Raw genomic sequence first — 17,041 nt, 5'->3', positions numbered from 1 at the left:
AGGAAGTGGCCAGCTGTTGGGTTTTCCCTGGAAAAGGGAAGTGGGAAGTTCCTCAAATCTCATGAAAATGCTGGCCGCAGTGACGTGCCATGGGAAGCGCCAGCACTTCTGGGGCTTGGTGTCCTCGGGCAGTGTTCAGGGGGCTGTTGGATCAGCGTGAGGGTCACATGTAGAAGAGTCTCCCCATGACCATTGGGGACAGTAACTCGTGGCATTTTATCTATGGAACCGGCCGTACCACAGGGCGTGTCCGTGTCCACCGCAGCATAGACCTGCACCCAGGCTCGCCTGGCGCTTTCCACTCTGCCCTCAGCAACAGCTGCCTGCCTGGGGGCTGGCCAAGTCGCACAGGGAGCCTACGGCCAGGGTGCCAACACAAGCTGTTCTGCCCCGGAAACATCCTGAACCGCTCGACTTCTCACCAGTTCAAAACTGCCTCTGCTGGGTAATGCCCGAGGCCCCTTGTTCCTAATCGAATTGGGGGGCCGAGCCTATGGCTGTGCAGACCCCTCTGCTGCCAGCCTGCCCCCAATATGCAGCATGGGGGGCTGAGAGCCTCTGGGGCACGGATTCCATGAGCTGGGGGGTCACCAGCTCTCTGCTTCTGCTTCCAAGGCTGCCTGCCCCTGGGAAGCTGCCTTGGCTCTGGGAGCACCGAGGAGGCTGAAAGGGATGGGGTTTGGCCAGGGGTGGGTTACAGGTAGATGCACCCGCCTGTGTAGACAAATCCCCCATTGAGCAGGCCCTAGCCCAGCCCAGGAGCCTCCTGGTCTCAGGACATTTGGACGTTAGGAACAAGTTCCTGACTGTCAGGGTGGTTAAACACTGGAATAAATTGCCTAGGGAGGTTGTGGAATCTCCATCTCTGGAGATATTTAAGAGTGGGTTAGATAAATGTCTATCAGGGATGGTCTAGACAGTATTTGGTCCTGCCATGCGGGCAGGGGACTGGACTCGATGACCTCTCGAGGTCCCTTCCAGTCCTAGAATCTATGAATCAGAGCGCTCCAGGGGGACTGCTGCTGATTTCAACAGACACAATGGGGGCCAGGCAGCTCCGGGCAATGCTGCCCTGGGACTGAGGGAGCCCCTCCCTGTCGGTCTCCACCACACCACTGTCCTGCCCTCCTGGGCCCTGCCAGCCTGCTGCCTTCATCTCCATCCCACTTCTGCCTCACCCGCTCGTCCTCGTCCTACACGTAGACTGAGCGCTCCTTGGGGGGGTGTACAGCACCTAGCACCCTGACCCCTCCCCGGGGTTTTGAGGCGTTACCCCCATACAGCGAAAGGTGGGTGCAGGAGGTGGTCAGCGCACGGCTCGTTCTGGACCCTGGACCCTGTCCCCCTCTCCGGTGCCCAGCTGTGGTTGTGGTTCCGGGTGTCAGCAGGAGCTGAGCGGGAAGGTGGGGCAGGCGCTGGAGGAGGAAGAACAGGCTGAGTTGGGCAGGCAGGCAGCTGAGGGCGGGACCAGAGAGCCTTGAAAGTCCCAGCTCCTTCCCCAGCTCTGCTCACTCTGGCTCCCCTCCAGGCTGATCGCACCATGAGCCGCTGGCTGCTGGCTGCCCTGGCCCTCTGGGCTGCGAGCGGTGGGGACTCCCTGCCAGCCTGTAACTACCCCCCCAGGCTCTTGTGCAGCTCCTGGGAGATTGCTGTGGCCTGCCAGGTAAGGGGGACGACTCAGGGCAGCTCCAAGCGGGGGCTGCGGTGCTGGCATCTCGCCCTGCTCTGTCCTGTGGGTTTGGCAGCAGCTGCCTCCTCCGCTCTTGGGAAAGAGGAGAACCTGCCCAGTCCTTTCACAGCAAGGCTGAGCCGAGCTTCCCCCTCAATGACCCTGACCTCCAGAGAAACCAGCTCCGAGCCCGGCGAATCGGGGCAGTACATGTCCTCACTGATACTCCAACACAGCAAGTCCCTTCCCATCCCTTGTCCCCTCGCTTTCCCTGGGGCAAGGCTGGGAAAAGGGCAGCCAGTGCTGATTCCTTCCCCCCGGGGCTGAGGCCTTGCAACCCGCTCAGCAGGGAAGAACTGGACCCAACCTGCCCCAAGCCCCTGGCTACTGTGCTGGGGATGTGTCCGTAAGAGGAGGTGGTACCTGGGTGCTGTGGGGAAGGGAGAAAGGTTTGTCTCTAGGGGCTAGCCCCCCCTGCAAACTGCAGCAGCAGCAGCCCCGTGAGCTTCAGGCTAGGGGCTAAGCAGGGAAAATAAGCACAAAGCTGAGAGAAGCCCCTGCCCCCAGCCTGAGTTCCTGCCTGCCCGGCTTAGAATGTGCCCATCACCCCCCGTCTAGGCGCCGGGATCCAAGCTCTTAACTGTCATCTCCTGTGCCTCGCTGGGAGCAGCGCTCCTCTTGATGCCGTGCAGATCGCGCTGTCCTGCACCTCCGCCCCCCGAACACATGGGTTGTACATGGGACCCAGCAGCTGCTGTGCCCAGCATGTGTCCGGTTCCTGCTCTTTACCCAGCGGGACCATTTCACCCTGTGCTCCAGGGGTAGCCGTGCCAGTGCTGCCCATGGCGGTGGCCCAGGCCTAACGGGGCATCCTGCTGGCAGTGCCTGGGGCATGAGCTCTTCGTGGTGCTGACCAGTGTTTCTTGCTTCTCAAAGGGGGGAGATCCTAGCTCCAGCTAACTCCCTGCACCTCCCCGTTCCTTAGTCACCCCCAGAGCCGAGCCCAGGCCTTCAGCACCGGCGGGAGCCTCGGGGTGGGGGGTAGCCCCTGCTCGGTGCTCCAGGGCACTCGGACCCTGCGCCTCACCTGGAGAGCTGCCCGTGGCCCCCTGGCGTGGGCAGGCCCAGCACTGACCCCCAGAGCCTGCAGGGCTGCGTGAGGTGGCTGGGCAGGGGGACCTGGCCCTGGTCCCTGGCTCAAGAGGGAGCGCTGGTCCATCTGCCATCCCCACGGGAGAGCTGCTGCAGTGCAGCTCCTGACCTCTGTCCCCACACCCTCGCCATGGCTCCTGCCTGCTCGGCCCTCACCCCATCCAGCTGTGTGGGGGCATTGGTGATACTTCTGCTTTTTCTGCCTCTCTGAGCAGCCATTAATAGCCTCCCGTTCCGGAGCGGGAGCGGGGCCTGACGCTGCACAACCACAGCCACTGCGTGGGCTTCAGGGTGCAGGGCTGAGAAACTGGCAGCCCAGACCCAGCGCTACTCCAACCTCTCAGCTTCAGTCCCTGAGCCCCGCAGGCCCGGCCTGGCGACGGGAGCCAGAGCCCCGGGGTCTGTCCCCGTGAGCCCCGCAGGCCCGGCCTGGCGACGGGAGCCAGAGCCCCGGGGTCTGTCCCCGTGAGCCCCGCAGGCCCGGCCTGGCGACGGGAGCCAGAGCCCCAGGGGTCTGTCCCTGTGGGCCCCGCAGGCCCGGCCTGGCGACGGGGGCCAGAGCCCCGGGGGTCTGTCCCCGTGAGCCCCGCAGGCCCGGCCTGGCGACGGGGGCCAGAGCCCCGGGGGTCTGTCCCCGTGAGCCCCGCAGGCCCGGCCTGGCGACGGGGGCCAGAGCCCCGGGGGTCTGTCCCCGTGAGCCCCGCAGGCCCGGCCTGGCGACGGGGGCCAGAGCCCCGGGGGTCTGTCCCCGTGGGCCCCGCAGGCCCGGCCTGGCGACGGGAGCCAGGCTGTGCCGTGTGTTGCTCACAGGCTTGTCTACTTGTGTTGCTCCCAAGTTGCTGGGTTGGATTCGGCCCATTGAACAGAGGCCGGAACTGGGCCTGATGGGACATTGAAGCAGGAGAGAGTCCAGGGCCCCGAATGTGCTCCCGGACCCAGAAGGAAAAGAGCCCTCGAGTGCTCTGGACCTGGATGTCTCCCCCACCCCCCAATCCCTCCGTGGGGTGTGGATTCGCTTCGCTAAGCAGAGCTGCACATTTGAACCAAGTGGATTGAGGAAATCCCCTTGGAAAGCCCCAGTGGCTGCTTGGTGTGTCAGGGTCTGCTGCAGCTCCCCAGAAAGCCCCACTGAAAGCCCCGGCGTCCTGTTTCACTTCCCTTCTGGCCCGGCTCCTGGGGAAGGCTGGCAGGTCTCCCTGCTCTGTTCCCTCAAATACAAACAAGCTGGGCTGGAGGCCAGAGGCCGGGCAGAGCAAAGTCCTGCGGCAGGGACCCTCCCTGTGCCTGTCGGCACCAGAACATTTGGTTGCTATTTAAACAGTAACGTGACTGCAGGTGGCACCCCCCGTCCCGGCCGTCCAGCGCCTCTGGGGCAGGCACTTTGTCCCCAGTCCCTCGCCGGCCGGTCCATACACGGGTTAAGCCCAGCAGCTGCTGCAGCACTATGGGGCCTCCCAGCAGGGCCAGGTTTATCCTCCGCATGCCCCAGGAGTCTCATGACCCCCTTGTGCACGTTGAGTTTGTCTGTGACAGAGCCGGAACCAGAGCTGGGGGCTGCTCTTTGGGGCAGGGCCAGCCCTGAGGCGGCACAGCCGGTCCGGGGTCTGTGCTGGGCCTGGTTCTGTCTGTCCCAACCCTGCTGCTCATCCCCCCTCCCCGTATCTTTCCCTGCCCGCAGGTGGAGAAGCTATGCCCCAAATTCTACCACCACCCCCAGGCAGCCAACCCTGTGTCACTGAGCTTGTATTACGAGAGCCTGTGCCCGGCCTGCCGCAACTTCCTGGTCACCCAGCTCTTCCCCACCTGGGTGATGCTCAGTGACATCATGGACATCACACTGGTGCCGTATGGAAATGCCCAGGTAAGCGCCAGCACCTCTGGCTGCAGGTGGGGGGTGGGAAAGGGACCTGTACCCCAGTTTGAGCCAAGGGCAGGGGCCGCAGCACTCTTCTGTCCTCATAGCCTGGTCTTCCCTCCCCCACAGCCCTGATCCTGGCCGGGTGTGTGGGGCACACGCTGTGGGGCAAGGGGGAAGAGTGAGTGCTGGGAAGGCATGCGGGGGGGAGGGGTAGTGTTATCTTAGGCTCTGACTCAGTTTCCCTTGCAGGAGAAGAACGTCAGCGGGAAGTGGCAGTTCGAATGTCAGCATGGTGAACTGGAGTGCAAGGGGAACATGATCGAGGTGGGGCTGGTCCCAGGCGCGGCATTAGGATAGGGGAGGGGGGGATGCTGCCTGTGGAATGTGCAGGATAGCGGGGTGAAAGGAGACAGTGGCTCCTGGTTAGGTGATGGGACACCCCACCCCCGTGTCACTGAGCCAGGGACAACTTGGACTCATTAGCTGTGCTTGGGGTGGGGGAGGAAGGGGCAGGGCTCCCTCGTCTCTGGCCCCGAGGTGGGGCCCACGGTGAGATCTGCCTGGGCTCTGCTACGGGACTAGCCTGGGGTGGAAATAGGCCCTGTCCCCTGTGTGGCCTCAGCATAGTCACCATGTGACACGAGCTGCTGAATTTCACGTCCTCCCTGGCCCAAGGGAAGGATCAAGGAGGCCCCTTGCTCCGCAGAGCAGAGTCCAGGAACCACTCGGGCAGCTGTGCTGGCATCGGGAGCCGGGCACCCAGGCGTGATCCATGGGGAGGGTGCGTGTCAGCCAGGACATCTTGGGGTGAACGTCAGAGAGCAGCAACACTTTCCTTAGGGCCTTCCACAGATAGCGGATGGGGGGGGGGTGCCCCTCACCTGCCCCATTATGGGCCTCTCAGCCTAGTCCTGCCTTGGGGAAAGGACTCTGTAGGACTTTCCCAGTTGACCGTGAAGCGTGGGGCTCCCCCTGCAGCCAGTCCCCTCGCCGTAGGAGGAGAAGCTGGTCACGCTGGGCTCTGCTGGCTGGAGAACCCCAGGGGCACAGCCTCTCTGGGATCCTCAGGTAGGGCTCCTGGGTGCATTCCCGCTGGGCTCAGGGCACTAACACTGTGGCTTGCCCTGCTCTTCCAGACCTGCCTGATGTACCAGCTGAAGGACCTCGATCACTCTTTCCCTGTGATCTTCTGCATGGAATCGGCGGGCTCTGTGGTCGAGAATCTTGAAGCTGTACGTTGGCGGCGCTGGGCGGGCCCAGAGCTATAAAACTCCGTGGGTTCAAGTCCGGGGGGGGAACTGCTTCAGCCGGCTGGTCTCTGCACCCACCCCACAGAAACGCCCCTTCCACTTGCCCCTTGTTCCCCTGCCCAGGTCCGATCAAGTGTCTTGACCCAGCGCCTGGAAGGGCTGGCATTTCCTGCCAGTCTGTGTCTGGTGGGACACGCGGCTGTAGCCATTGGCAACTTAGTGACAAGGCCACGTCCATTTCTAGCCATGCCTCAGCCATCCCACGTGGCCTATGAGGACGCTTTCCCTGCTATGCTGCCACCAGGCACCTGCCCTCACTCCGCAGCGCCCAGGTGGCAGGTGAACTGGGACGTGCTCTGGAGACTCTAGCATTATGCAGGGGAGTGGGGGAGGGTGTCGCCCCTGGAACTGGCTGAGTCCCAGGGCGCCTTCTGCTTCCAGCCTGCACTGTGGGTGAATGAGTTCACAACAGATAAGAGCCCCTGGCCTCAGCCTTCCTGTGCGGTGGGGGATTGGGCAACCAGCTCTCTGCACTGGTTCTGACACGTCCTCCCCTCCCAGTGCCTGCAGGTCTATGCCCCAACTGTCCAGGTGGCTGAGATCAAGTCATGCGTGACAGGAGATCTGGGGAACAAGCTGATGCATCGCAATGCTCAACTGACCGATGCCCTCAACCCACCCCATAACTACGTGCCGTGGATCCTCGTCAATGGGGTAGGAGACATGGTGCCTCGTGGCCTTCCTGATGAAATGCTGGCGGGGCCCACGGGCATTTCCACACGAGGAATCAGGGGGCAGCAACCAGAGCCAGAAGTTCAGTGCAGAGTCCATGTGCTGCAGATAATAGACGTACATGGGAAGCAGGGGCTAGAACCTAGGACCTTCAGCTCCCAAATCCAGGCCTACTGCCCTTGAGGACTCTGATCATGCAGGGCGGTTGGTGGGTCTCATAGCCAGAGGGCCAGTCTCCTGCAGGCCCACACAGAGCCATGTGGTACAGCATCCCAAAGCACATGCCTGTTCATGCTAAGGAGCACCTGGTATCTAGCTGGGGTAGGTGACTTGAGTGCAATGCATTGTGGGAGTTGGGAGGGAATAAACTGCTCTGAGAAGCACCCGCAGAACATGACTTTGTGGTTAAAGTTGTGGCCGAGTCTTTGAGGAAATGCTTTATCTCAGCAGCCAGGCCCTGCCGCTGTCTCCTGCATGAGCCTCGTGCCCTTGGTTCCCCTGCAGTGAAGACAAAGGGGCAGGAAATGTCCACTTGCTTTGTGGTGAATCTGTTCATGAAATTGAACCAGGGGGGCTGGCTCCAGCCAGGTGCGGTGTGAGCTCCCTGCAGGCAGTTCTGCTGTGTCCCCTTGAGCCTGTCCTGTTTGAGGCATGGCACTGTCCTGCCTCGCATCACGAACCATCACCCCCACCTGGGCCAAGTGGGGTCTGATGCTGCCGTCGTACCCGCTTGGCCCAGGTGTGACCAATGTCCCCCATGGGCAAGGGGATTTCACACTGGCTTTCCCTGGCGGGCTGCATGTTCTGTACCCGGGCCAGAGCCCCCAAGAGGCTGCGCTGTGCTCAGAGACAAGCCCTGGTTTTGTGCTGACAAGAAACACACCCATTCTGCAGCTGCTCAAAGAAACAGGGCCCCAGGTGAATGCTGAGGGCACCAGGCAGGCAGCAACTGACGCAGCCCGTAGCGCCATCCGATCTCACTCCATCTCGTCCTGTGCGGCGGGAGCGGAGCTGTCGCTTGTGTTCCAGGCAGCAGCCCTAGCCAGAGACTCCTGGAGGAATTACCGAGCCCCTGCCTGCTTTCTCCGGCCAGCGGCTGAGCCTGGGCACGGGCTTGTCCAGCCGCTGACGCAGATTTGTCCTCTCTCTCTCCTGCTCAGAAACACACGGACGCTCTCCAGGCGCGAGCCCAGAGCGCTCTGTTCAGGATGGTTTGTGAGCTGTACACGGTGAGTGGACCCTGGAAATGCAGCTGGTCACAGCGCCCTGCTCCCCGGGCTCTGGGCAGCGAGCGGCAGTAGCGCCTCGGCCAGCTCTTGCCCGCTAGCCAGATTCGGGGACGCCCCTCTGCTGGTGAAACTGCTGGGCTAGCTGTTGGCCTGCCTGCCCCAAGAACAAGCAGCTCTAGCCTGCCTGCCTCCCTGGCTGGGTGCCCACTGGGGCTACAGGCCAGGGGCTGCTGGGAGCCTCCACGGCTGGAGGTGAGGGGAGCAAGGCAGGGGCAGGGGCAGGGGCCGAGGCTGTTAGTGCTCCAGCGGTTCAGCGCTGCAGCCGTTTCCTCTCGACGCCCCTCCCTGCGTCTGGAATGTCGTGGGGGTCCCTGACCGAGCTCTGTCTTTGCAGGGTGAAAAGCCAGATGCCTGCAAAGACGAGGGGCTGAGTCCCAGTGCTTCTGAAGACCGAATCTCTCTGAATTAACCCCCAGCGTAGGGCTGCTCCCTGCACCCCAGCGCCTGGCCTTGCAGTTGGGGTGACCAGACAGCCAGAGGCAGCAGGGGATCTATTTTTGCCTGGTATGATGATGTCAGCTCTGGGCTCATGCCCAGTAAACTCTGCTGCAGGTGGGGGCAGTTCAGTTGGGAGCGGGGGGTTGATGGGAGAAAAGGCACACGATGGTTTGAATTTGGACATGGGAATTCGAAGGATCTCTTCACGCAAGGTGGCAGCACCAGGAGCGGGGCTGGGGAAAGCCCAGCTTTGTAAGCAGGGAGAGCAGCAGCAGCAGCAGAAGCCCTGCAGAGGGCAGGAAGCAGCAACAGCGGGAGAGCTGGATAGTCTTAAAAGAGCACATGCTGCTGGAGCGAGGCGTCCGGTCCCCCTGACTCCAGCAGGCAGCCTGGCTGAGCAACCTGGCAGCAGGGCCTGGAAGGGCTTCTAGGCATCTAGGCCAGTGTGTAAGTGTGTCGAATACACAGCCTTGGAAGCGCAGGAGCAACTGTCCACCTCAGGGAACTCCATGACCCACTCACCCCTTCCCTCTGGCCTCTCCAGATCTCGGTGGAGATTAAAGAAGGGAGGGCACATTTCCGCTCGCTCTCCCTGGAGCTGCTCCAGCCCTGGGATGGAACCTGCACCTCAACCAGCAGAAATTCCAAACCAGGACAGGGACCCCACACCTGCCCTGTGTTGCCCCAACCTTGGGCACCAGCATGACTGGCGGCCGATCTTGCCTTATGCTCTGCAGCTTGTAGGGTGCTGTGACCAGTGGGGGACAAAGCTTAAGCGCAGCAAATTGTGGGGGACACGCTACATTTGCTTTGCTGATTTGGTGACTGACACCTGACCCTTTGCCCATACTGATGCCTTATGTGAACTAGCTCCACCGGCCCCACAGACGCTGACATCTCCATGTCTTCAGCCCACTGGCCTCTCCAGGAAATGGGCCTGTGTCACTAGGCCCCATCCGCCTTTCATCCAAACAGACTAGTGCCTTGCCCTCCCCAGCCTGCTGCACGTTCCCTTCTAATTGCTCTAATTGTATTGATGTCACAAATGCAGATTCTTGGGACTCAGGATAGGAATGCCCTTCCTGCAAATGAATCTATTGAGTAACTTCCTGGCCTAGTTCTCTCTCATTTTGGGTCTCTCCTGCGTCTAGCCCTGAGCCCAGGGCGGGGGGTGGGAGGAGGGGTGATGGGTAAGGCTGGTGTGGGGACGCTGGTGCCATGTCTACACAGGGGCAATGTAACAAAGGATTTCCCTCCCGTGCAGCTGCTCTCACTTCACCCTCAGGCTGGGGACGCACCTTGCTCATGGGTATCACAAACATGGGCATTAGCTCATGGGGCTCTTGGAAGCTCCCCCTGGGGAGATGCTCTTCGCTGTGGCATGGCCAAACAGTGCTGTAGGAAGCCTGGACCAAGGGGAGGCAGAGACCCAGCTCTGGGGGCCAGATGCTTCTCTGAGCCTTGGGGAACTACCACAGGACTGAGCTCAGGAAATGCTCAGTGTCTTTAAGTGCTGTCACAAGTTCCCTGTGGTTTTACGGCAGTAGCTTTGCATTTGCCTAACCCCTGATGTGGTAGCTGCTGAGCCCAGGTGACTGGAAGCAGGGGCCCCCGGCCTTCTACCCGGCTTTTCATAAGGTCTTGCAAAGTGAGGTTAAGCTGCTGACCAGGCCTAGGCCCTTGGAGGATCACCAGGAGAGAGAGGATGTCCTTCACCTCATGAGGGGGACCCACGTGTACCCCTCTGGCTGCTCGCTTCCCCATCCACGGCCATAGGAAGGGAAGTGAGGCGTGGGCAACTCCCGAGAGGGGGTGGGAGGACAGACTATGGGGTGTCGGAGAGGAGAAGGCACCGGGCAACCTAGGAAATAGTTACAAGAGGGGAACCCAAATGGCACAGCCTGGAAGGAAAAGCTGAACCCGTCTCGGTGACTCCAAAGCACCCGCCGAGCTGCGGGGGCAGAGGGCAGGGCGGGGCGGGGTGTGTGTGTGTGTGTGTGTGCGCACTCCTGTCGGTGATGCCCTGTGCCCGCCCAGGGCAGGGCGAAGCCGACGCCCTAGCAGGGGCCTGGTGTGCACCCGACCAGCTGCACAGACAGGGCCGTGAGCCATGGGCACCAGAACCCTCAACGTCTGCTGCCCGGGCTCCGCGCCCCGCTGTGCTGGGGGCCCCTGGGCACCCCGGTCTGAACGCAGCCCTGGGGGGGGGGGCGCGGGTAGGCGAGGAGGGGGCAGAGCAGGGGACCTGAAGCTGGGCAGTGGGGGGGGGGGCACAGAGCCCCCGTGGGGGGGGGCAGGAGCTGGGCGGTGGGGGGGGCAGGAGCTGGGCGGTGGGGGGGGTACAGAGCCCACTTGTACGGCCCGGTCCCGTCCCCGTGCTCGGCGCTGCTCAGCAGGACGGGCTGGGGAGCGGCCGAGAGGAGCGGGGTGAGGCCGGCGGAGGGTGACATAGACGGGAAATGGCGGCCCGGGGAGGAGGGGGCTGTCTCGACCCCCTCCCCGCGCGAGAAGCCGTTGGGGGAGCAGGCACGCGGCACCCGCCCCAAGAACAATTCCCCAAGTAGCTACCATGGCCGCCGCCTGCACAGGGCACTTCCGCCTCGGTAGCTATCATGGCCGCCGCCTGCACAGGGCACTTCCGCCTCGGTAGCTGTCATGGCTCCACTTCCCCGGAAGCTGAAGGCGCACCTCCGTCACGTGACTCAGACCGGGGCCGGCCGGCTCCCACTCATGTGTCCGGAGGCGGAAGTGTGCGGGGAGCACCGGGGCCGGGCAGCGGCGAGGGGCTGAACGGAGCCGACCCAGGAGCCGGGACCCTCCGGGCTCAGGGGGCAAAGGTCAGGCCGGGGTGGGGGCGGGGCCGCGCGGCTGTGCTGGGTCGGGTGACAGCTGCGGCCCCGGGGCTTTGCGCGAGACACCCCCCCCCCCCCCCCGCAGAGCGCCCCCCCTTCCTCCCCCCCCCGCAGAGCGCCCCTCCCCTTCCTCCCCCCTCCGCCCCGCAGAGCGCCCCCCCTTCCTCCCCCCCCGCCCCGCAGAGCGGCCCCCCCTTCCTCCCCCCCGCCCCGCAGAGCGGCCCCCCTTCCTCCCCCCCCCCCCCGCAGAGCGCCCCCCCCTTCCTCCCCCCCCGACCCGCAGAGCGCCCCTTCCCTTCCTCCCCCCCCGCAGAGCGGCCCTCCCCTTCCTCCCCCCCCGCCCCGCAGAGCGGCCCTCCCCTTCCTCCCCCCCCCCGCAGAGCGCCCCCCCTTCCTCCCCCCCCCCCCGCAGAGCGGCCCTTCCCTTCCTCCCCCCCCCCGCAGAGCGCCCCCCCTTCCTCCCCCCCCCGCAGAGCGGCCCCCCCCTCCTCCCCCTCCGCCCCGCAGAGCGCCCCTCCCCTTCCTCCCCCCCCCGCAGAGCGGCCCCCCCCTTCCTCCCCCCCCCGCAGAGCGGCCCCCCCCTTCCTCCCCTCCCCCCGCAGAGCGCCCCCCCCCTTTGCCCCGCGACACCCCCCCCCAACCCACCCCCGGCCAGGCAGCAATTCGCACCTGTTGTTGATGGAGACATTTCATACACTGGGGGGCACTTGTGGGGGGAGGGGCACGGGACGCGCTGTGGGGAAGGGGGGGCTGTGGGGGGAGGGGCTCGGGACACTTGTGGGGAAGGGGGGGGCTGTGGGGGGAGGGGCTCGGGACACTTGTGGGGAAGGGGGGGGCTGTGGGGGGAGGGGCTCGGGACACTTGTGGGGAAGGGGGGGGCTGTGGGGGGAGGGGCTCGGGACACTTGTGGGGAAGGGGGGGGCTGTGGGGGGAGGGGCACGGGATACTTGTGGGGGCAGGGAGCCATGGGGCTGTGGCGGCAGCATCCTCCCCGTGGAGGAGGAGAAGCAAACCTGGAGCTGAAGGGGGGGTTCCCTAAGGCGTGTGTGGCCCTGCAGGCTGGTGCTCCGGGCTAGGTGTGGGGCTGTGGGCCCGGCCCGTCATGGAAGGCCCCCCCCCCCGGATCTGTCTGGAGCTTGGCGCAGGGAGTGGCTGGTGTGTGGGGAGCACGGCTGGGGCTGAGCGGGTCGGCGCTCAGTGCAGCGGGGGCAGCTTGGTGCGGTGCCAGTGGTGCCCCCAGCCTGCACGGTTTGTTTCTTTTTGGCTCAGGCACAGATGGTGCTTGGATGAACAACCTGGCCGATGTGGATTCGTTGTTGAGCAAAGGATGCTTGCCCGCGGCAGACAGATATTTGTTGGCTTCTCGGGCTACTGGAAGCCTTTTTTCAGAGGCCGGTTCCTTCTAGTTACAAACACTGTGAGCTGTGGGGCTCTCCTGGCGACTGGCGACACCCTCCAGCAGACATGGGAAATGAGGAAGGACCCGGAGCGGAAGCGGGAGCTGGGCCGCACAGGTGTGTCCGCTGTGTGCTTGTTTGACAGCCAGCTGTTGTAATGCAGGAGGGGTGGGCACATCCCATTCACAGAGCTCCAGTGTCTCCCCCTGCCTCCGAAAAGGACCCACCCACCGGCTGCCTCTGACCCGTTTAAATGGAATGAGGGGCATCTTCATGCCTGGCTCTGCCCAGCCCGTGATTTCTCCTGCTGTTTGGCCTGTATTGCCAACAGCGTTGGGTAGGCGTAGGGGGTTGGAAACAGCACGTAGGGTCGACTGTGTTATTTATTGTGTGTATTGTGGTAGTGAAGGGGCTCCACGCTGCTGGGTAAAGCCGCATACACATAGCAAGCGAGAACGTCTGCCCTGGAAAGGTCACAACCAGACAGAAAAGGAAGATGGGCACTAAGGCCCAGGGAGGATGAGGTGGGTTCCCCAGCGTCGCTCAGAAGTCAGTGGTAGATCTGGGGATCATACGCAGCTCTCCCTGGTCAGCCATCCTTCTGTGCGTGAACCGTGGAAGCTGTGTCTGTCTGCCCTCTGCTGGGGACCATCTTCCCAGCAATGTCCAACCCTTGGGGAATTGCTGCTGTTTTAACCATTCTGCTTTTAGGGCCATTTTTGCAGGGAGTCAAATATTCAGAATATTCTAGACTGAAATCTGCCATCGTCTCCGCCCCTGTGCACATCTCTGTGTCCTTGTCTGAGGCAGGGCACACGCGCCTTTTGTAAAGGAACAGATATGCTTACAGAGCGGTGTCAATAATGCATGGTGACATTGTGCTGGGCCTTTGCATTTATTAATAAGGTGGCATTTTGTTGCAGCTCGGATGTTTGCTATTGGCTGCAGCATGGGCCCGTTAATGCATTACTGGTATCTCTGGTTAGACAAAGCATTTCCTGCAAGTGGATTAAAAGGAATTAAAATTGTCCTGAAGAAAGTCTTCATCGACCAGATCGTAGCATCTCCGGCCTTGGGAATCTGGTATTTTCTGGGTAAAACGTTTAATATCGCTTTCTCATGTAAATGTTACTAATAGACTGCTCAAAGGTGTGCCCTCTCCAACACTCATAGGAACATAAGACCGGCCATACGAGGTCAGACCAAAGGTCCATCCAGCCCAGGGTCCGGTCTGCCGACAGTGGCCAATGCCAACACTCGTCAGTCAGGGAGCATTGAGACCCTTCTGCACCAAGCAGGCCTGTGATTGGATGTGGGAGGGCAGGCCTGCTCCTTACCCGAGGTTATTTCCCTGCCTTGGCTGGGCAGCGGGAGGTTTCGTGTCCTCCCCCAGGGCATGGGTGCAGTGCCCAGGCTCTGTTCCAACATGTGCATTAAGCGGCTGCACTTGCAATGACTCAGAGAGCTAGCTTTCCTGTTTTCCCTTTAGCTGGGGCGTGGCGGGGTTGTACTGCCCCATGGAGATGACAGGGAGAACAGAGCCCTTGGGAGGCATGTTCTGTCCTGATAAACACAGAGAACTCACAGCGAGCACGGGTTAGTGGCTGCCATGCTAAATGAAAGCACAGCCAATTACTTTTCTCCCTGCCTTACTAAGCTCCCCACATAGCTGGGAACACCTGAGCCAGCAAAGTCCCTGGCCTGCTGAGACTAAAGATCACACTTGCTGGCTCCTTGAATTACTGGAGGGGGCAGGATCAAAGGCCTGCTAGTAAAGCAGGAGGCCAGGCTCACTCACTTGCTCACCTGCAGCCAATTGTGCCTTGTACAGGGATGGGGTCGCTGGAGGGGCAGACGCTGGAGGAAAGCTGGGAGGAGCTCAGAGAGAAGTTCTGGGAATTTTACAAGGTAAGGCTGCTCCGAATCCCTGATAGCTACTCCCCCTCCCCCCCTCCCTTCTCTCCTTTCTTAATACTTGATTCTCTTTCCCAGGCAGACTGGTGCGTCTGGCCAGCAGCTCAGGTGATTAACTTCCTGTTCCTTCCTCCCAAGTATCGGGTGATTTATGTGAATGTGGTGACCTTGGGCTGGGACACATACCTTGCCTACCTCAAACACAGGGTCAGTATTACCCAAACAGGCCATTGCAGGCTGCTGTAAGCGCCCCAGCCACTAACCCCTTGCACCGGAGCCTTTGCTGCTCCAACAAACCTTTAACGAATCCGGGTTTAGTCAGTTTCTTCTCTTGCGTCTGTAGCACAAGCAGCCGCTCGGTGCCGAAGCTTAGCTGAAGAGCAGCATTCAGCATCACCACACTGGGGTGAAAACTGGGGGCTGACAAGCTGTTTGCAAGGACTGCTGCTCTGTGTCCATCTGTTCCTGTGAGATGCCAATCAAGTGCAAATTCCAGATTCGTTCCTGGGGGAGGGAGCTGGCTCCCATGCAGACCAGAAAAAATAGCCTGATCAAGTGAACAAAATGCTTCCTGGAGACAAATCACTGCCGTCGTCCTGTGGCTGACCTATCCAGATGGGTGTGGAAGAGAAACATGAGGGGGGGGTCTCTCTCTCTGAGTTAGCATTTAACTTGCTAGCCGCAAACCCAATGACTTTTTAAAATGAAGAATCATGTGTCAACAGGCTGCGTAACCGGACTGAGTTTCTTATTCCTCCACTGACTTCTGGGGAAGTGGGGCAGGTGCTCCATGTTACTGTTTGCCACTAAGTGAGCCAAGATCCTTAAAATAATCCCATGACTTGGAACCAACTTAATTCATTCTCACTGTGTCTGAAAACTGTATTTTGCTAGAAACGGTGATGTGCCAAAATGTCACTTAAAAAAAATTATGAGACCTTAATGATGTAGTTTGTCTTGTGAAACAGTAACTGCGCCCCAGCGTGGGAATTTAAAGCTCACCCTCGAGGGGGGGCTGCTCACTTAGAACTGGAGCTACAGGGTTGGTGAATGTTAATTAAGAAACCAGAGCTTTGGTCTTCCTTGCAGTCAGGCTGCAAACAGTGAGCTAAGGCCTTAGCAAGGCAAACAGATGCCTCAGGCTTGAGAAGGGACCCTGGATCCGTCAGACCCAGCTTTGTAGAAAGAGCCCCCAGTCCAGGCTTAAGAGAAAACAGCAACGGAGTCGATGGGGTCCCTTCCAGCCACAGCCTGGCGAGTGTGAGCCCGTTCGGCCTCGCAGAGCAAGGGCGTTCCAGGACAGGGGAACTAGTGCCGCGGGGTAGTGCTTGAGCTCCTCTGCTCGAGGACTCATCCCCTGAGGCTGCCGAAAAGGAGCCGGAACGACTTGTGATCAGCATTAATTTATTTCTTCACAACAGCTCTTGAATACAGTGATCGTTCGGAAATTGTACTTTGACACTTTTGACATTTTTACAGTACAGCGTAGTTTTTTCCATATAAGTAAATGTCACAAAAATAGGAGGTTGGATGTGTGTATCTGTAAAATAAAGAGCGTTCGCCAAGAAAAATAAATAGAGGGAAGCAACGCACCAGGTTTGGGCATTGATAGAATTCTAGCTACTGCTTCACAGTCTCCACAACAACACGTTACGATAGTAACAGACAAGGAACAACGAGGCCTGTAGCAAACACGCACCCGTCAGCTGCTAGTGCAACATCCTGGGGCAGGGGGTGTCAACCCCACCCCGGCATGGAATTGGGCAGCAGGTTGGTGGCTTGTTTCTTTGCTTGAGCCAAACCATCAAAGTTTTTCCTCTAGCACGAGGTTTCCAGTGGTCAGCCGCCACCGGCTGGGGCTAGTTTGGTACAGGAGTGCCTTGGCCCTTACTCAGCTGTGTTTTTAAATAATAGATTTAAAAGTGATATTCACAAGCAGGTTAATACCACACTGATAAAATAAATACATCTGCACAACCACAGCACAGCATGTCACACAATGGTCACTTGCTACATCTATTTACAGGAAGGTTGTTTTTATGTACAAGGAGGAAGACAGCAGGAGCATAAATTAGCATCTATTTATACAATAGTGAGGAACTAGCCATCCTTGGTGGGGGAGAACAGAGCAGCAGAGGAATGAAAGGCAAGCGGCTCTCCAGCCAGCCAGCGCTATCGGCCAAGGCCTCTGTGCTAGCAAGGAGAACAAGCTAAGGGGAGGTGTAAAGACAGGGCTGGAACAAATCTCGATGATGAACAAACCACCTGCACTAATGCCTCATTGGGATCTAGACGTACCATTTAGTAAGTGATTGAACTGTCAAGGTTAAAATCCACATCCACCCCCAGCCCCTGGCTGACTGAGATGCAACCCCAGCACGTCACCCCCTTCAGTAGCACTACAGCTAAGGGAGCAGGTCTCTGGTTCCACGGGGCAGGGCTGTTTGTTCAGGAGCAACAGGAGATGCTACACCAAGAGGACTCTAGTCA

The 17,041-nt window shown here is 60.6% G+C and overlaps 2 protein-coding genes across 3 annotated transcripts; both read left to right on the top strand.

Moving 5' to 3' along the window:
• Window positions 1-1,497: 1,497 nt before the first annotated feature.
• Window positions 1,498-9,494, top strand: IFI30 (IFI30 lysosomal thiol reductase). Its single transcript, XM_054013385.1, has 7 exons — window positions 1,498-1,663; window positions 4,500-4,682; window positions 4,929-5,003; window positions 5,816-5,911; window positions 6,491-6,643; window positions 7,822-7,890; window positions 8,285-9,494. The coding sequence occupies exons 1-7, from the start codon at window positions 1,541-1,543 to the stop codon at window positions 8,357-8,359; spliced, it is 774 nt and encodes a 257-aa protein (XP_053869360.1). The 5' UTR covers window positions 1,498-1,540; the 3' UTR covers window positions 8,360-9,494.
• A 1,617-nt stretch (window positions 9,495-11,111) lies between these two features.
• MPV17L2 (MPV17 mitochondrial inner membrane protein like 2) lies at window positions 11,112-15,494 on the top strand. 2 transcript variants are annotated; one of them, XM_054013576.1, is made up of 6 exons: window positions 11,112-11,225; window positions 12,510-12,754; window positions 13,561-13,731; window positions 14,469-14,545; window positions 14,630-14,659; window positions 14,895-15,494. In XM_054013576.1, the coding sequence occupies exons 2-6, from the start codon at window positions 12,568-12,570 to the stop codon at window positions 14,922-14,924; spliced, it is 495 nt and encodes a 164-aa protein (XP_053869551.1). In that variant the 5' UTR covers window positions 11,112-11,225; window positions 12,510-12,567; the 3' UTR covers window positions 14,925-15,494. The 2 variants fall into 2 exon arrangements, with proteins under 2 accessions (XP_053869551.1, XP_053869550.1); XM_054013575.1 differs by having other exon boundaries at window positions 14,630-14,758.
• The last annotated feature ends 1,547 nt before the right edge of the window (window positions 15,495-17,041 follow it).

This window comes from Malaclemys terrapin, chromosome 24, assembly GCF_027887155.1.
Source record: "Malaclemys terrapin pileata isolate rMalTer1 chromosome 24, rMalTer1.hap1, whole genome shotgun sequence".
NCBI lineage: Eukaryota > Metazoa > Chordata > Testudines > Emydidae > Malaclemys > Malaclemys terrapin.
Note: the sequence above shows the minus strand (reverse complement) of the source record. Positions and strands in the feature narration are given on the sequence as shown.